The sequence below is a fragment of the Lycorma delicatula genome, chromosome 5 (genome assembly GCF_047948215.1).
Source record: "Lycorma delicatula isolate Av1 chromosome 5, ASM4794821v1, whole genome shotgun sequence".
NCBI lineage: Eukaryota > Metazoa > Arthropoda > Insecta > Hemiptera > Fulgoridae > Lycorma > Lycorma delicatula.
The window spans coordinates 180,371,851-180,393,223 of record NC_134459.1 but is presented as its reverse complement, the minus strand read 5'-3'; the positions used below and the strand labels follow the sequence as shown (position 1 = coordinate 180,393,223).

Here is a 21,373-nt window from a genome sequence, read left to right as displayed (position 1 = left end):
GCAATGCGATATATATCACTTTTATCGTACATATGTAACGATTAACGATAAACGTAAAATGAGAATCGACCTCGATAATTTATAAACATATTTGACAGCTATTAGTTATTAGTTTATAAATTAATATAATTATACCGCATAAACTAGCAGTTACGGCTAACCGTATGCCGCGCGATAAAAGATTATACGCCGGTTTTCAAACCGTGTAGTTTATAGACGATTTGTTCTTCTTTGAATCTACTCTATGGAATTTATTTTATAAAATTTATTTTGGACCTTTAAATGTAGTTAACAAAATAAATAGTTCGCTACTTTTATCCTGATTTTCAGCAAGGGCGTATTTGAAAATAAATAATCGTTTTGCCGGCCTGAAAATATTCCGGCTTGCTTTTAGAATTATCGGCTAGGTTTCAGGATTTTAATAGAAGGGGTTCAAGAGTTACGATTAAAGAAAAAATTATTTTACTTTTCTAAACGATAAGAAAAATACGTCAAACGCCGTAAACTAATTTTTTCTTAAATTAAAAGGTTTTACGAATCGCATTTGTCGAACGATCGGATTTCCTGAATCGGTACTTCTATTCGTTACGATCGCACACTACGCTACGTTAATGTACCTCATATAACCGACGACTACGACGGTATCGTGCGCTAAAACTTTCAACGAAACTCTATTCTAACGTAAAAAAATAACGATGAAATTATTTGCAGACAAACCCTCTAAATCAAGGATCTACAAATAACCGACGAACAAAAAAAGTAATACGGGTTATGTGGAGAAAGAGGTTCTCAAAAGCCAGAAGGAATGACCTACAGAAATCCAAATCGTCTCCCTTGCACGGATTTCTAAAATTCATCTCGTGACGAATTTCACAAACGAAATTCTTATTTCATCTTAGGATGAAAAACCGTGGAGGCGGAGAAACAATATTCGTAACGCGGTATCTAAATACGACTTATAACCGATAATATTATATACTCACGGTATACAAACACGACATGGACGTAACACGGTCGCTTTTGATTAATACAGAAAATCGCATTAAAAAAAGATAAATATTAATAACCGCACGATTTTTACGATTATTAAATCGCCACCTACCTTTGGAAAACTAAATCCATCAGAAGAGCGTAAGTCGATTTGTAGACGACTGCAAATTAAAACTACGAGCGAAACAGAATTCACGAGCGTTTGGCTCGTTATAAAAACAGAGGATCAGAAGAAGTCGGTCAAAATAAAAATAAATTTATTACAAACCCGAAATAAAAACGTCTAATAAACTGGAATCGGTATGCGGGAAACTTACTTCGTTAACGGTTACGTAGAAAATTCGATATCGAATGATTTCCACAACATCGGAACCGACATAAAATAATACCAAACAGCCGTTTAGAATTTTAACGGAACCCTTCTAAGAAGGTATCAAGGTATTAACGTACGAGAAACGCTACCGCTCTTAAACGTTTATAATATTCATCTTTTGTAAGACGAATAATACCCTAAATAAGAGATCGGTGGTCGTTACTGAAATTTTGTGAGTTTTGAACAGCGGAGAGACTTTTTATTTAGATTTTTATAGAGATACAACTGAACCTTCTCTCGCTTTACGCGAATAGACGGTCGTTCTGTTGTTTACCGGTTGTAAAAAGGACTATTCGTTTTTTCTGCAGACTAATAAGACGAGCGACTGTGAATTTCTAAGCGCTAGACAGTATTATAAGGGGATTCCTTTTTTCACCTATAACTTCTCTATTTTTCCTTTTTCCGGCTTATCCATCTAGTTCTATCCGTTTCGGGTCGATCTGCTTCTTTTGGTAGGGTGCCGCGAAATTTGACCCCCCCGAAATTTTAACCGCGTTTTGAAACAACCCTTTTTCCTCCCCCCCCCCCTCCCGAGCCCAGTGCGTGCCGCCGGCGGTCTGTGAAATTTGTGACAAGGAGGGTTACAGGATCTCGAAGCGAGATTCCTGCAACGAACAGGAACAGGCAGACGGATGCGGAATCGTGGATGTGCTCCTCTTGACGGAACCGAATATAACGCGAGCGGATGAACCGTCTCGGTTAGCCGTTACGCTTCCTGCAATTCTGGTATGCGAGCGGTTATGGAAACGAATTTGTACGGGCAGATCCGGGTGACAAATCATTTTTTGTGTTATCATTCTGATACAGCGGAGGGGTTTGTCGCTTGTTTAGTCTCTAACGGAGGAGATCAATCGACAACCTGGAAGAACTCTCCTCGTGACGGGAGATTTTAATGTAAAATTCCCCGAATTCGGAGGCGTTGATCGTAACGTTCGAGGGACGTATTTGGCGAAATAGGCTGGAGCCCTGGGTCTCGCTTGATGCAGCTACGTTCGAACGAGGTTCATCGCGTTCCGTCTTAGATCTTGTGTTCATAACATCTGAGCGTATCGACATAGTACACGGGAAGGCCGTACTTGAGGACGACAGTCTTTCGGACCGTCGTATAGTCCGTTTCGAGACTCGGTTAGGCGATCACCATCAAGTCGGATCTAGACTTGTCACCTCGAACGCAGGTCGTGTACGTTTTGCAGAGGCGATTAGGCGCAGATCTCTCTGGACGATTATCGCAGGGCGAGTTTATTGCAGCGATCGAAGAAGAGCGTGCCGACCGTCGAGTCCTGGTCGATCGTCGAACGAATAAACAGGCTTACCGGTGTATAGCCGAATTTGAGGATCTCCGAACACGGACTCTGTCTGCTCGACGGAAATATCAGCGTGCCGGGGGTCGGAATGATCCTGAAGCCGGAGAGAGATGTTACCGGGATTTTATCGAGGCCGGAAACTTGTTCCGATATAAAATCAAACAGACGAAGAGAGACAAACGGAAGGAGGTTATTAACGACGTCTATCGAAACCCTTGGGGTAAGGGATTTCAAATCGTCAGCGGCAGATTCGGGCGGCGACTCCCGACGCTTCTAGAGAACAAAGTCGGGGACTGTATGGCGGCTCTCTTTCTAGCAGTTCTTGAACCGGAAAGGGATGAAGCGGTGGTGGATGAAATAATTCCTTTTAACCTGCGGGATTTGGTTAAGGCAGGGAAAAAGATGAAAACGCACAAGAGTGCGAGCCCGGACAGAATCCCGGTGGAGATAGTGCCGGTTCCGGTTCTTAATATTACGAACCGCATACTCTAAGAGGGAAAGAGTTCAGACTCGTTCTTTTGCGGAAGCCGGCTTCAGACCGAACCGTCTCGCTAACAATTTCACTAAACTCTTGGAAAGAATGTCGATGTAGCGCTCGATGAATGATATTAACATCAACGAAGGTTTTAGCGACCGGCAATTTGGATTCCGAGCGAAGAGATCGACAGTAGATGCTGCCAGAAGGGCTGTCCGGCTAGCGGAGGGAACGCGGAGGACCCGCTTAATTGCGGTTCTAGCGATTCTAGATATCAAAAATGCGTTTAACTCCCCGCGATGGGATTCGGTGTTCAGGGAGCTCAGAGACAAGGCATTAAGGGTTATCTGCGGCGCTTGGTCCGGAGTTACCTGCGGAACAGGTTCTCGGTATACAGAACGGATGAGAGAGCGTTTAGGTTCCGTGCCGCATGCGGGGTCTCTCAGAGGTCTGTTCTGGGCCCCCTGTTGTGGATCGTAGTCTATGACGGAGTGCTCAGTGTGAAAGTTCCTGGGGGGTGAGGGGACACCCCGACCGCTTTTGCTAATGATTTGGTGCTTCTAGTTACGGTTAAGACGGAAGTTTTGGTAATGACTGCAGCCGATGAAGCGGTTGGTCTTGTTCGTCGGCGGCTTGGAACGAGAGGCTTAGAGTTGTCCCCGGATAAGACGACAGTTGTCGTTATGGCAGGGAGGAGAAAGATCACGCCGATAATTATTAAAACCGGCGAATACACATACGTTAATAAAACTACGTATAAATTTACCTCTATTTAACGTATACCTCTTTCTATATACCCAAACGGTGACGTACTTCGTATTAACAGAATATGTAGCAGCAGTAATTTTTCGAATGTTTCTTAAAAGTAATGACATTAAATTTAGTATTTTGGATATCTCTGTTTGTTTAAGGTAGTTATTATTTTGAATTCCGTATCTAAATTGTACTTATATACAAACACAAACTATTCTTAAGAACGATAAAGAACGACAGGTTATTTTTATTGAACCGGTAAAGCGAAAATTTCCAAGATTCTCATAACCCGTTAACAATAAAATTCTAACAACAGATTTGAACATGTGTACTGCAGTTACTGCGCCTATACATTAAAGTAGCGAAATTTTCCTAAACCTATTAATGCACAGCACTAAAATTACCGTACAAGCTTTTATTCGTTTACCTAAACGAGACGTTTATTTAAACTACGTTTTTTTTGTATTCAGTCATTTGACCGGTTTGAGGCAGCTCTCCAAGATTTTCTATCTAGTGCCAGTCCTTTCCTTTCGGTGTCATAATTTTTTCCTTCTACCTGTCCTTCCAATATTAAAGCGACTATTCCAGGATGCCTTAGTATGTGGCCTATAAGTCTGTCTCTTCTTTTAACTATATTTTTCCAAATGCTTCTTTCATCATCTATTTGCCGCAATACCTCTTCATTTGTCACTTGATCCACCCGTCTGATTTTTAACATTCTCCTATAGCACCGCATTTCAAAAGCTTCTAACCTTTTCTTCTCAGGTATTCCGATCGTCTTTGTTTTACTTCCGTATAAAGCTACGGCCCAAACGTATATTTTCAAAATTGCTTTCTCGTCGTTTAAGGTAATTTTTAACGTAAGCAAATTATATTTCTGACTGAAAGCTCGTTCTGCCTGTGCTATTCGGCATTTTATATCGATCCTGCTTCGTCCATCTTTAGTAATTCTACTTCCCAAATAACAAAATTCTTCTATCTCCGTAATGTTTTCTCTTCCTATTTTCACATTCGGCGGTCCATCTTCGTTACTTCTACTGCATTTCATTACTTTCGTTTTGTTCTTGCAGTAGTTCTTGCGTAGGACTTCATCCGTGCCGTTCGTTGTTTCTAGTAAATTTTTTTTTAATATCGATTAAAAATCTTAAATCGCACTACCGAAAAAGAACTCTGAAAAAAATTGTAACCGTTGTAGAGAGCGACGACACCGTCCCTGTTAATATTGTTGGCCTCCGGGAGTGCGTTTCTGAATTACCAAAAGTACGGACCGATGATGTCGGCGATGAAACAATATATATTTCATCGCTTTTGCCCGTTTCAGTACCGCCACGACAGAACGGAATGAAGAAGACGATACGACACTAGTACGGTTGAAAAGCGATTGGAATTTCCTCCAAACAACTGGAAACGTCATTAACGAAGTTAATCCGGAAGATTTCATCGTCGCTGACGAACAGGTTACCGTTTTAATTTTCCGGACGATGAGGACATGCTTGATGACAAAAACTGACATGAAAATGATGACATGATGACAAAACCTGCGTAGATCGGCAAAGAGGAAACCTACCGAAGACGAGGTTTTACAGTCGTTCGCAACAATTAAGCTTGCCCTACAGCTGACGATGAAGTATCTGACAGCGTTTTCGGGTATTCAAATAAACGTGAAACTTTTTTTGAACGTAGTACCTTATTCAAACAGAAAACAACAGAAAATTACTCGCTTTTTCAAGCGATAAGTTAGTATTAACGATTATAGTAAACGTTAAGTATCAAAAATTAAAGAACGCATTAGGATTAGCGTTTTTTAATCGATTTAAAAAACGTTAGCGTATTCATTTTTTGCGTTATCGTTGTGAAAAAATTACGCGCTAGAAATAAAAATGCAGCGTTAACCTACAAACGAGTACGACAAGCGTTTAAGTATAACCTACATCCGTTCTAAGTACGAGGTAAGTCCTTACGTGAAATACAAACTGTTTATACAGTACGTATAATGTATTACATAAATATGTAACGCGTGACATTAAATAAAAAAAAAATTTTGTATAGCGCAATTAAGAAATACGACTAATTTTAATTCATCGTAAAACGGGATAAAACGTCGGTAAAAAAAAAAAAAAAATTAGACCGGGAATTCTTGTTACATCTACATAACGTTTTCCCGGGATTCTCCATTTCGTTACTTAAAAACCGATAAGACCAGCGGTTGTGAACAGCTGCCTCCAATACGAGTGTATTTTTAAAAACTTGCTCTGCCGTAGAGATTTTAAATAAAAGTATTATTTTTTCTCGATGAAAAAAATATTCTCAATGTAAAGAAAAATGCTATCGTGTAGCAACTTTCCAGCAGTCGACTTAATTACAATAAACCGATTTGTGCATTGCACACGGCCTTTTTTTAAACACCTACCTAACTCGATTCTAAAATTTAAATATCGCAGCGATTTATGTCGTAATAAGAAATTAATTTTCCAGAGAATCGCAGAGTAAACTGGAAAAACGAGAGCTCTCACCTGCCGATGAACAATTCCAAATTACATAAATTGTAAACAGGTCTATATTTTGTTCCGTTACGTTTTCCATCAATTTATATATAAAAAATTATAGAATACTTTCCGATCCGATAAATAGATAAAAAAAACCCGAGTTTAGTTTTCCTAACCTACTGAACGCCGATATAAATTAAGCGAACGAATCGCCTAACAGAACAACAAAAATTACTTTTGGAGAATAACATTCGTTCGGTAAAACGTAATCGGTTCTGATTCCCGATTATAACCGATATAAAATGAAATCGACCGAATTATTGCTGCGGTTCGATTCAAATTCGGTTATCAAGTTGTTTGAAATTTTTTTGGCTTTAAACAATTTTTCTCAAAAAAATACTAAGATACAGTTGTTACCGGTTTTATTCGATTTTTTTTTGTCAGACGACATATAAACCGCTAAATTTATCTCTTAATTTAGGCCCCAAGAATTTCAATACGGCTTCGATATACCCTAGAACAGAAATCAGGGTGAAATATTTTGCCGGCAGCAACTTTAAAACGACGCAATTTCCATTATATATTTACGAACCTTTTTTTCCTTAACGTCACAAACCGACTACCAAAGTAATACAAATTCACAATTCCCTTTATATATATATTATTGTCTTATGAAATACATCGCATTGAACGGCTCATTTCAGAAAAAACTTATCGATAACATGAATAAACGCACTACAGTAATAGATTACGTACTAAAACGATTTACTATACTTTTTACAACGGTTGCATTTTTTTTTTTATTGTTCTTTTGGAAGAAGAATTTTCATATAATTTGAAAGGGAGATGTTCATTTTTAAAAGCGATACACATTTGTCTTGCCGATCGGTATTTTTAAAGCAAAACTTGTTACCTTACGTATCTGTTATTGGCGATCGAGCGCTAGAATGAATTACCAAACAGGAAATATACTCCAAAAAGGGTTGAAGATAAAGCTACGATTTTATTCAGAGCTAGTGAAAAGTACGGAAACCCCCCGACGACTTTAAAACCGTTCCGGATAGAATATTGAAACTTTCAGGATACAGTATCGGTAGACTACTTCACCTTTTAACATGAAATAGAAGTTGAACCCTTCTCGGAGGACGATTAAATATTTTAAACGGTAACACCCTTTGTGCGATACATCATTTTAAAGGTCTCTTTAAGACAAGAAAAACAGAAAAAAAAAGTCGGTAAGATGTCTGTAACCAAAATGGCGGAGGGATACGGTTTCGATTTTGAAAAAATACATCGACAATTTAAGGAAATGTTATCGCAAATAAATAAATTTATACTTTTTTTTTTTATTAAACGGATATTATCGAATAGATTTATTTTTATAAGCGCAATTTTGCTTATTTACTTACATTTAATTTGAATAAACGTTCGAAATGTCTTCCTGTAGTTTGACAGAATGCCGATAGGTCGTAAAAGGATGATTCTGCATTATTCGACGGTTCCCGAGCGTTATTTGAGCCGATTCTTGAATTCTATTCTGTAAATCATCGATATCTTGGCACTTATTACGATAGCCGATACCTATTAAGAGGCCCCAAAGAAAGTAATTCGACGATGACAAGTCGGGAGATCTGCCGGCCGTTCTCTTTGACCCTTCGGCCGATCCGTCTTCCAGGAAAAAATAAATTTAAAATTTCAGATACATAAGACTGAAACGAAACGGGGCAACGTCTTGTTAAAACCAAATTTTTTGCAAGTCGGGCCCAACAATGTTTTGAACGTCTGGAACGATACGGTCAAGAAGCTAAGCCTCGTATTTCATCGAGTTTAAATTTCGATCGATAAATATGCTCTATAGATCGTCCGATAACGATAAACCTACCCCGTACATTTACTTTGACTGAATACTGTGAATGCGCCTAACGATACAAGTGTCGATTAATATCGGTCCGGTATCAAAAATTATGGCTATTTAAATGCGGCCTCGTCGCTAAACATTATGTTTTTTTTAATAAATTAAGATCTCCACAAATATCGATCGTCATAATTTCACACAGAACTCCAGTCTTCAAGTTCTTGTACCCGATAAATTTTGAAGGGTTTGAAATTTTCACTTTCTAATGTTTGAATCGCTCAACTTCGGCTAATGTTATGTTCTCGTGCTGCTGTTCGAGTCCAGGAATGGTGATCCTCGATAAATTCTTGCATTATCTATAACGATTGTTATTATTTGTTGCCTCCTTTATGAATCATGAGACCTTGCCGTTGGTGAGGGGGCTGGAGTGCTCAGAGATACAGAGTAGCTGGGCCGAAGGTGCAACCATATCGGAGAGGTATCTGTTGAGAATCAGACTAAGGAATGATTCCTGAAAGAGGGCAGCAGCTCTTTCAGTAGTTGTTAGGGGCGTGAGTCACAATGACTTAAACGGCCATATCAACATCACTCAGTCCTCTGAGTACTGCGCAGCTGAAAGCAATGGAAAACTACAGCTGTTTTTTTTTTTGTTTTTTTTCAAGAAAATGTGGCTCTCTGCATTTTCACATAGCAATAATGGAGGCGCCTTCCTTGGTAAAATATTCCGGAGGTAAAATAGTCCCAAAGTTCGGATCTCCGGGTGGGGACTACTAAGGAAGGGGTCACCAGAAAACTAAAAAATAACATTCTAAGAGTCCGAGCGTGGAATGTTAGAAGCTTAAAAAAGGTTGGTAGGCTAGAGAATTTTAAAAGGTAAATAGGTAGGATGAATGTCGATATAATAGGAATTAGTGAGGTTCGGTGGGAAGAGCAAGGCGACTTTTGGTCAGGTGAGTTTAGAGTAATTAACTCAGCGTCAAATAATGGGCAGGCAGGAATAGGTTTCGTGATGAACAAGAAGATAGGGAGGAGAGTGGAGTATTTCAAGACGCATAGCGATAGAATCATTGAAATAAGGATAAAATCAAAACCTAAACCGACAACGATTGTTAACGTCTATATGCCTACAAGCGCCCATGATGATGATGCGGTAGAGTGTGTATACGAAGAGATTGATGAAACAATTAAACACGTAAAAGGAGATGAAAATTTAATAATAGTTGGAGATTGGAATGCAAGCATTGGAAAAGGCAAGGAAGGAAATATAGTGGGTGAATACGGGCGGGGCAAAAGGAATGAAAGAGGGGACCGACTTATAGAGTTTTGCACGAAGTATAATTTAGTAATTGCCAACACCCAATTTAAAAATCATAATAGAAGAATATACACTTGGAAAAAGCCAGGCGATACTGGAAGGTATCAGATAGATTATATCATGGTTAAGCAAAGATTTAGAAATCAACTCGTTGACTGCAAAACTTACCCTGGAGCAGACATTGATAGCGACCATAATTTGGTGATAATGAAATGTAGATTGGGGTTTAAAAACCTGAAGAAAAGGTGTCAGATGAATCGGTGGAATTTAGAGAAGCTTGAGGAAGAGGAGGTAAAGAAGATTTTTGAGGAGGACATCGCAAGAGGTCTGAGTAAAAAAGATAAGGTAGAAAATGTAGAAGAAGAATGGGAGAATGTTAAAAAGGAAATTCTTAAATCAGCAGAAGCAAACTTAGGCGGAACAAAGAGAACTGGTAGAAAACCTTGGGTTTCAGACGATATATTGCAGCTGATGGATGAACGTAGAAAATGTAAGAATGCTAGTGATGAAGAAAGTAAAAGGAACTATCGGCAATTAAGAAATGTTATAAACAGGAAGTGCAAACTGGCAAAGTGGAATGAGAAATGAACATCGGTAAAATAGACGGAGCATACAGGAAATTTAAGGAAAATTTTGGGGTACATAAATTAAAATCTAATAATGTGTTAAACAAAGATGGTACACCAATATATAATACGAAAGGTAAAGTCGATAGATGGGTGGAATATATTGAAGAGTTATACGGAGGAAATGAATTAGAAAATGGTGTTATAGAGGAAGAAGAGGAAGTTGAGGAGGATGAAATGGGAGAAACAATACTGAGATCTGAATTTAAGAGAGCATTAAAAGATTTAAATGGTAGAAAGGCTCCTGGAATAGACGGAATACCTGTAGAATTACTGCGCAGTGCAGGTGAGGAAGCGATTGATAGATTACACAAACTGGTGTGTAATATTTATGAAAAAGGGGAATTTCCGTCAGACTTCAAAAAAAGTGTTATAGTAATGATACCAAAGAAAGCAGGGGCAGATAAATGTGAAGAATACAGAACAATTAGTTTAACTAGTCATGCATCAAAAATCTTAACCAGAATTCTATACAGAAGAATTGAGAGGAGAGTGGAAGAAGTGTTAGGAGAAGACCAATTTGGTTTCAGGAAAAGTATAGGGACAAGGGAAGCAATTTTAGGCCTCAGATTAATAGTAGAAGGTAGATTAAAGAAAAACAAACCAACATACTTGGCGTTTATAGATCTAGAAAAGGCATTCGATAACGTAGACTGGAATAAAATGTTCAGCATTTTAAAAAAATTAGAGTTCAAATACAGAGATAGAAGAACAATTGGTAACATGTACAGGAACCAAACAGCAACAGTAACAATTGAAGAACATAAGAAAGAAGCCGTAATAAGAAAGGGAGTCCGACAAGGATGTTCCCTATCTCCGTTACTTTTTAATCTTTACATGGATCTAGCAGGTAATGATGTTAAAGAACAATTTAGATTCGGAGTAACAGTACAAGGTGAAAAGATAAAGATGCTACGATTTGCCGATGATATAGTAATTCTAGCCGAGAGTAAAAAGGATTGAGAAGAAACAAGCAGGAGCGATATAAAATGCCGAATAGCACAAGCTAAACGAGCCTTCAGTAAGAAATATAATTTGTTTACATCAAAAATTAATTTAAATGTCAGGAAAAGATTTTTGATAGTGTATGTTTGGAGCGTCGCTTTATATGGAAGTGAAACTTGGACGATCGGAGTATCTGAGAAGAAAAGATTAGAAGCTTTTGAAATGCGGTGCTATAGGAGAATGTTAAAAATCAGACGGGTGGATAAAGCGACAAACGAAGAGGTATTGCGGCAAATAGATGAAGAAAGAAGCATTAGGAAAAATATAGTTAAAAGAAGAGACAGACTTATAGGCCACATACTAAGGCATCCTGGAATAGTCGCTTTGATATTGGAAGGACAGGTAGAAGGAAAAAATTATGACAGACAGGCAGGCCACGTTTGGAATATGTAAAACAAATTGTTAGGGATGTAGGATGTAGAGGGTATACTGAAATGAAACGACTAGCACTAGATAGGGAATCTTGGAGAGCTGCATCAAACCAGTCAAATGACTGAAGACAAAAAAAAAAATTATTTGTTGCAGATTTAGGCCTCCCTGGTTTTTCCCTATTTGTTCAAATCGTTTGATGGTTTTTCACACTATACCTTTTGAAACGGGTTACGATTATTAAATGTTGCATCGAACAACTCACAAAGTTCATTATACAACCAAAGACCTACGTCATTAAAAGTGTGACCCTCTGTTCGCTAAGTGACACAGTCGATAGAGATGTTAGCAGGTAGCGCAGAAAAAATTAATTAGGTAAAAAGCAATTACAAAAAAGATAAAAAAGATGTAAATAGCAAAAGATGCTATCAAGTGCGGTTAAGGTAATCGATAACAATAAATTCTCATAAGAAACGGTCGTCATGAAACACTTTAAATGGAATATTACACGACGATTAAGTAAGCTTGATTTTTGCAATAACGGTAACTTTTAAAATAAATTTTAATTTAATTCGGTTTAATCTCTTTTTATTTAATTTTATTATTTGAACTTTACTAAATTTAGTAATTTTCAAAATCCAAACTTTATCCTGCCGCCATTTTGGGTACAGATATCATACAGACTTTTTATTTATACAATTTTTTCTTTGTCTTAAAAAGACCTTTAAAATGATCTATCGCACAAAGGGTGTTACCGTTTAAAATATTTGAGTTACAAACACCAGGCCGCCACCCAAGAAGGGACTGAAATTCTATTTCTCGTCAGAAAGTATAATAAGTTGACCGATACTTTATTCTGAAAATTACAGTATTCTATCTGGGACGGTTTTAAAGTTGTCGAAGGGTTTCCGTACTTTTGATTCGCTTTGTACAGTACAGACATTCGGACCGTCTGAATTACCCAGAATCTTACATCTATCGTGAAAATATCCATAAGAAGACGGCTAGCTGTAACAAAGAAACGCATGTGGAGATCTGAGACTTGGAAAAGCCATTCGATATTCTTCTGAGAAGTAAAAAACGGAGAGCATTAAAGTTTTCTTTAATGCTTCGATAATTGTTTTTTGAATAAACGGATTCAATCTATCCAGAAATTTTATTACTGAAATCATGCGAAGACGAAATTACAAATCGGAGGAACGACAATTTTCAAGGAGTAACGCGAAGTTATAATTTAAGTAAACGTACTTCTGTTTTGTGCGATTACAAATACGTTAAGGAACAGATGTAAAATAAAACCGAGACAACATCTCAAGTATTTTAACAAAAAAAAAATCTGAGAATTCATCGGAGTCTGTACTAGCAGATCGATTAATCGTAGCGGTCAAGAGACGGTAAAGTTTGCAGGATAACGCGAAGATATGTTAAGCGGTCAAAGATAAAAATGAAAATTAGCGGTAGCAAGACAAAGAAAATTAAAACGGTACGTTTTAAAAACGCAAAATTAAGGTAAAGGATTTTCCAGTAGAAAAAATAGCGGAATCGGGTGTTTTACAACACTACTTGTGTTGTAATAAGACCGCGAAAAATCCTTCAAAATCACGTAACCAAATTTGAAGCGCCGACTGTCTTAATACTTAGAAATGACAATTTATCGCTAGAAGGAAAAACAGAAAGAAAAACACGATGTCTATACGCAGATCGACATTTGTCACGACTGTAACATACGCCTGTTAATTTTTAAGTCTAACCGACAAAACGCTACAGGAATATACAGGCGATGGAAATGCACTACCTTGAACGGTGGAGAAATAAAGCAGCAGGATTTAAGATTAAAATAACGTAACCGTTGAAGAACCGAGAAAGAAGTCTGTAAGAACGGACCGACCGTATTAACTGGATAGTGTTACAAGCTGAGAGCAACGAGTGGTTCTACAAACAGACAGCAAACGGTGTAAGAAGATTTTGGTGCAGAGCATAGAGGAGGGTAAAAATAAGGGCTCAAGACAGAAGACACGCATCTTTGACCGATAAACGAAGGAGCAGTTTAAGAAACTACAAAAATTAATTGAAAACTAATATCTGATATCGCATTCATCGTATCGTTTCAAAAAACAGAAGAGAAAGATAATTTTTTACAAACAAATAAATTTATTTATAAAAACATTCCGATTAATGTTCCAAATATATATATTCCCGGCGAAAGATATTACTAGGTTTTAATTCCGGCAATTTTAATTAAACAGAGGCAAACCTTCCCGACTGTAAGAGTAAACATATATTTTATTCATATAGGTATGTAATTAATGTTATACGTATCGTGCCAGTAGTGCGTGTAGGTATACAATTCCACAGATAAAAAAGGAGCTTCCCAAACATTTTTTCAGATGCATCAACAAAAACCGTAAAACAACTTAGATCGGTGCTGAATTTTAAAATTAATTATAAAAAATATGCTATGAAAGGTCATATTATAAAAAGATAAAATAAATACATGGGATAACGGTAAAACACATATAAAATTTTAAAAAAGTAATAAAAACAATATAAAAAATTGATACAAAAAAAAAATTAATAACGCATTATGAAAATAACTCGAATGTATATTTGTATATGTTAAACAAAAATGTAGGAAATTTAAACTTTTTTCTTATAATTTAAAAACTTAACAGAGTAATGTCGGTTCTGTAAATAAATGTCTTTTCATTATTTTATTCTAAATAAATTAGCAGCAACATCTGTTATATGAGTTTGTAATATATTTAAAAACAGCAATGTAAGCGTAATAAAGCCCTTTCCGTAGACCAAAGTATTGTGCTGAGTTACATGCAAATAGTTCTGTCGTCTGGTTTGATAGAGATAAATATCATTACTTTTAACAAATGGCATTTTTCTTAGCGAATGTAGCACCGCAATTTTAAAATTATAACACGGATAATAAATATATCAGCTACATACTGGTCTACACGATTCGGCTTTAGAAATCCCAAACAATGATCTAACAGATCGTGTCTATATCTTGAAAACTTGTAAGACCTCTTTATTTTTATTAATAGTATAAGAATTTATTATAACTAAAATAAATAATTTTATCCGATCGATTTTAAAACGCAATCGAAGGTGTACGCTAACTTCAAACAAGAAGGTTACACCGCTTTATGCAACGCATTAGAAACTACTGCCAGGTAGACTGTGTAAAACGCTTTGTCAAAACGACTAATATTTATATAAAAACTTTAACTGATCGAAGAAGGCAACAGGAAACCGCTCGCTCCTCACTTTCCCCTATAAGACTGGCACGGGGAAATGTTATTCTTGAGATTGATTATTATTTGCAGGAGTGGCTATAACTCATCAAGTCATCATGACCATTATTTCTATGGCAAGTCAAATGAGCATATACATATACATAAGATAAATATAATTTACTTTCTTACAAAACTTTATAAAAAATATATTTATTTAATTAACAGGCACACAAATAGTAAGGAAAAACTTCGATCAATTTACTTTAATAAATACATTAAAAACCCTTCATTAATGCAAAAAAATTTTTATCGGTTAAATAAAAGTAAAAAAACTATTAGGTCAAGGTCTCATCTCCTGTTCGTGTATTACATTCGCTTTTTTTAATAACAAAAATCAATACAGTGTCTTGAGTTCAATTAATTCAAAATGAAACCGATAATAATTAACAGAAAGTTTATGTCATTTACTGACGCATTCACGGTCTTAATTAAATGGTATCTAAATAGAACGATGAGCTAGATAGAGCCCTACAAGTACAACTATGAAAATTTCTTATCAATAGTTACAATATTCTAATAGAGATAGATACTAGACCGTAAATGTTCCGCCGATTAAAAAAATACTAATATTAATTATTAGTAATTAGTAATAAAATTGAAATAATTTATTTTACGATATGAAAATAGTTAAATGCTAAAGTATAAAATACCGTTATAGAAAAATCTTGAATTACAGTACGCTTGTTCACTCAACATATTTATTGAGAAAGTAAAAAAATTGCAATCTTCATGAAAAAAGTAAATCGCTTGTCAGTGGGATTCTAGTGGAAAAACGGTCATAGAAGCTACATAAACACAAAATAATATCTTTTCAAGTTTTTTTAACTTGCATGTATCAGCATCTCTCATATGATGTACATAAAACGTTTGATATATTTTTCATTAATTTTTTTCTATGTTGTAAAATCAATATTCAACCCAAATTTATAAAATTGACTTCTGTAATATTTTTAGTTTTCTCTTTTTCCAGCACTTTTGAACTCAGAGGTCAGAAATTCAATTTACATTTATTTTAAATTAACTCACGCTATTTTTTTAATTTAAATGAATTAATTTCCTTTTAAATTTATTCCTTTTATTAATATTTTCGTAATCGTGTGAAAAATTCTGCTTTCTTTCATAACTATTTCTACTAATTTTGATTACTACTTTTTAATAATGTAAGATTGTTAAAAAACAATTTTGAATTTCTTTCCAAATATTTTGAATCCATTTGAGTATCAAACAATTATGGATTGCAAAAATTTGCATAAAACATTCATTCTTGATTTTTTAAAGAAAATATCATGCAAATAATTGAAATGAATAACTTCATATTTATTCACATCAATCATTATAACTATTCTAGAAATATAGATGCGCAAACTACCTAACACGTTTTCTTCCTTTTGGTAAAGTTAAGTAATAAAAATTGCTGGCGTCTATCTCCTAAATAAATACTGTATAATTAAATCCAAATTAAATTTCTCAGATATAAACAAGTACAAAACTGTACAATAATGAAAACACTCTTCCACACGTGAAAATAAACAAATAATTTAAAAATTCATAGAACTTCTGGAATAACACACAAAAACTCATAATACAGTATACAGAACACACTCAAAACCAGGAAATTTTGAAAATATTTAATAAAAATTAATGGTTTGCCTGAATTTTTTACAACTGAAATTGTGTACGTTTTCATTTATTAATTGGCTAATATATTTTAAGTAAACATGATATAACTGAAATCATAGATGGAAATCTAACTGCACAATTAATATATGGACTAATTTGGAAAACCAATAGCACAAACTGTAGATGTTTATAGTCAATGTTATTAACTTTTGTAAATTCATATGAGATTTTAAAACATCCCAAAGAATAGCTTTATCGTAATTTTTATTATAAAAACTGACTGGTTGTGGTAAATATTTGGCATTGCACAAGAATGCTTTAGGCACTTATTGAAAAAAAGATGTTTCACATAAAGCAAATTCACAAAAAAAAGAAAACGTAAAAATTTCTATTTATAAGATGTGTAAGTACCAAAACACAAATATGAATATGTAAAAGAAACATTCAGTGCTAAAGAATTTTGTATACAGTATACTTATACTGTTATACAAAAAAACAGTACTTTCATGGGGGAAAAAAACACAATGACATAAATTTATCAAAATTAGCTACTAATTCTTAATAATCAAATTGTAGCAAAATAGTCCCATTACAAATTATTTAAAAGCAAGGTACTCTTTATGTTAATAACATTCAAATCCTCCTTATGCTAATTTAATTCTTTAACAAGCAACCCCTATAATCTTTGTTGTAATTTTTAAATTATTCTTAATTTCTAAATTATAAAAGTTTAAATACTCACACCTAATTTTAATATTTAATAACACAATGTGAAGATCAAAATCACACAGTATGAAAAACAGTATTAATAATATACTGAAAAGGAAGTATTCAAAATATAATATACAGTATGCTGTTCATAATTTAAAAAACAAATTAATTAACTTACAAAAGATTTGAACTTGGTTATGTTATTTAATTATGTGAAACTAACCTAACATTGCATTCTTATCAGCACAGCTCTTAAAAAGTTCACAATGTTATCAATACTGTTCATAAAACTGAATGTAATCAGCCATCCAACATTTTCTACCAAATCAGTAAGTCATATTAAATTATGTTTTTCCACTCATTATGGATAATATAAATTTAAAAAACCTCAACTTCAGCTGATATCATTATTACGTTAATCTAGTACCACTATTACTTTAACTGAATGCCTATATATTATTTTCAAATAGATTTAACTAAAATAAAAATAACAAAAAGAAGTTAAAATTACCAGGAGTACAAATATACACACGTACTCTTAATAAACCATGAATACAAATAAAAACAGCAATACTATATTAAAAATCGTAATTACTTTTCGTAACTTACTTGACACCGGCATACAATATCAACATTGGCTGCTAGCATATCTACCACTTTTCCTTTACCTTCATCACCCCATTGAGCACCCAACACAACAGTAACTGTATTTTTAGTATTATTATTTTTAACTTTGACAGAAAACTTTTTATCATTCATGGTTAAAAATTTACACCGAACCTACTATTACAATGGCAAAACAACAACGAATATAAAACAACAAATTACTCGCAACACTGAACAAACACGCCAGTCTCCCTGGACAGGTTAACCAGGGAGTGTTCCCGACAGATGTGCGCAATATTTGCAGTGGCGCTCTTACTGCGTTCGTTTTCGCACTGTGAACTAACACTACGACTGTCTAAAGTAACTCGTCAGAGCGGTAACGTTTGCTTGCATTATAATTTTTTTTTCTATTAATTTTATGATAGACAGATTCCAAAGTCGGATTATATTTGCGAATATGATCATACTAAAAGATTAAATTTTATCATAAACTTTGTTTGTTTTAATAATAGTTTTTAGCAACAAGATTTACTGCAAAGTTAAACAAATAAACTAAATTATTTTTAACGATGTTATAAAACCTAACGGAGCTTAGAATATAGTTCTCTTAATTAAATACGTAAGAATTAAAACCCAACAAACTATATTTATAAGATGGTATTTTTTAAAAAATCCTTATTTTCTAATTATTCAATTCTCATAAAATATTTATAAAAACGTTATTTATATTCTTTAAAGATTGTTTATTTTTACAGGTGATAAAACCTTGGGATTTTTAGCACTAATTATGCTATCATTTCTTTTAATTAAATCTAATTATTTTTTTTTTTTTAATTGCGAATGCCAAATTATATTACTCTAATTATTAACAGTGTACTAATAGTATTAATTGTAAAAGTTAAATTAACAGCTCTCAACTTTTGTTTAATTGGATGTGAATTTCAAGGTTATATTTCATATCCCTACAACCATGAGTTCAATTAATTTTACTGAAAAAAAAGGATGTTGCTGGCAAGAAATACAGGTGTAATTTCATTATTAGATTTTCATTTAGCTAATTTACTACCAGTGACAATGTTTTTGAGAAACTGGCAATAACCATATACTCTTATCCAACAATATTTTCTTGCAAACTTAACTTTTCTTTATAAGCAATCTAACAAACCATCAACTAACTTGTTTTTAATTAGGCCTGTACCTCACAGATAAAGAATCTGGCAGTACTAAAGAAGACAGCAATGATTTTCAATTTGAATTATCTTCCAATAAGCCACATCTTATATCACAAGGTGAATTAAATGATTTGGTTAGGAATCTAAATTTATCAAAAAATCAATCTGATAAAACCAAAATACACAGCAAGAAGATAGGGAGGAGAGTGAAGTATTTCAAGACGCATAGCGATAGAATCATTGTAATAAGGATAAAATCAAAACCTTAACCGACAACGATTGTTAACGTCTATATGCCTACAAGCGCCCATGATGATGATGAGGTAGAGTGTGTATAAGAAGAGATTGATAAAGCAATTAAACACGTGAAAGGAGATGAAAATTTAATAATAGTTTGAGATTGGAATGCAAGCATTGGAAAAGGCAAGGAAGGAAATACAGTGGGTGAATACGGGCTGGGCAAAAGGAATGAAAGAGGGGACCGACTTATAGAATTTTGCACGAAGTATAATTTAGTAATTGCAAACACCCAATTTAAAAATCATAATAGAAGAATATACACTTGGAAAAAGCCAGGTGATACTGGAAGGTATCAGATAGATTATATCATGGTTAAGCAAAGATTTAGAAATCAACTCGTTGACTGCAAAACTTACCCTGGAGCAGACATTGATAGCGACCATAATTTGGTGATAATGAAATGTAGATTGGGGTTTAAAAACCTGAAGAAAAGGTGTCAGATGAATCGGTGGAATTTAGAGAAGCTTGAGGAAGAGGAGGTAAAGAAGATTTTTGAGGAGGACATCGCAAGAGGTCTGAGTAAAAAAGATAAGGTAGAAAATGTAGAAGAAGAATGGGAGAATGTTAAAAAGGAAATTCTTAAATCAGCAGAAGCAAATTTAGGCGGAATAAAGAGAACTGGGAGAAAACCTTGGGTTTCAGACGATATATTGCAGCTGATGGATGAACGTAGAAAATATAAGAATGCTAGTGATGAAGAAAGTAAAAGGAACTATCGGCAATTAAGAAATGCTATAAACAGGAAGTGCAAACTGGCGAAAGAAGAGTGGATTAAAGAAAAGTGTTCAGAAGTGAAAAGAGAAATGAACATCGGTAAAATAGACGGAGCATACAGGAAAGTTAAGGAAAATTTTGGGGTACATAAATTAAAATCTAATAATGTGTTAAACAAAGATGGTACACCAATATATAATACAAAAGGTAAAGTCGATAGATGGGTGGAATATATTGAAGAGTTATACGGAGGAAATTAATTAGAAAATGGTGTTATAGAGGAAGAAGAGGAAGTTGAGGAGGATGAAATGGGAGAAACAATACTGAGATCTGAATTTAAGAGAGCATTAGAAGATTTAAATGGCAGAAAGGCTCCTGGAATAGACGAATATCTGTAGAATTACTGCGCAGTGCAGGTGAGGAAGCGATTGATAGATTACACAAACTGGTGTGTAATATTTATGAAAAAGGGGAATTTCCGTCAGACTTCAAAAAAAGTGTTATAGTAATGATACCAAAGAAAGCAGGGGCAGATAAATGTGAAGAATACAGAACAAATAGTTTAACTAGTCATGCATCAAAAATTCTATACAGAAGAATTGAGAGGAGAGTGGAGGAAGTGTTAGGAGAAGACCAATTTGGTTTCAGGAAAAGTATAGGGACAAGGGAAGCAATTTTAGGCCTCAGATTAATAGTAGAAGGAAGATTAAAGAAAAACAAACCAACATACTTGGCGTTTATAGATCTAGAAAAGGCATTCGATAACGTAGACTGGAATAAAATGTTCAGCATTTTAAAAAAATTAGGGTTCAAATACAGAGATAGAAGAACAATTGGTAACATGTACAGGAACCAAACAGCAACAGTAACAATTGAAGAACATAAGAAAGAAGCCGTAATAAGAAAGGGAGTCCGACAAGGATGTTCCCTATCTCCGTTACTTTTTAATCTTTACATGGATCTAGCAGTTAATGATGTTAAAGAACAATTTAGATTCGGAGTAACAGTACAAGGTGAAAAGATAAAGATGCTACGATTTGCTGATGATATAGTAATTCTAGCCGAGAGTAAAAAGGATTGAGAAGAAACAATCAGATGGGTGGATAAAGTGACAAATGAAGAGGTATTGCGGCAAATAGATGAAGAAAGAAGCATTTGGAAAAATATAGTTAAAAGAAGAGACAGACTTATAGGCCACATACTAAGGCATCCTGGAATAGTCGCTTTAATATTGGAAGGACAGGCAGAAGGGAAAAATTGTGTAGGCAGGCCACGTTTGGAATATATAAAACAAATTGTTAGGGATCTAGGATGTAGGGTAATGAAAAACAAACGTGTAGTGTTACGCTTTGCATTACTTCTGATGGATCAAAATTACCTCCGTACATTTT

The 21,373-nt window shown here is 34.7% G+C and overlaps 1 protein-coding gene across 1 annotated transcript in view; it reads right to left on the bottom strand.

Moving 5' to 3' along the window:
* Adss (adenylosuccinate synthetase) overlaps positions 1 to 18,122 on the bottom strand; it is an 84,197-nt gene extending 66,075 nt beyond the window's left edge. The window contains exon 1 of the mRNA XM_075367678.1: positions 17,800 to 18,122. Coding sequence (XP_075223793.1) covers positions 17,800 to 17,949 — 150 coding nt within the window. The 5' untranslated portion in view covers positions 17,950 to 18,122. The remainder of the gene's footprint in view (positions 1 to 17,799) is intronic.
* Between the last annotated feature and the right edge of the window lie 3,251 nt (positions 18,123 to 21,373).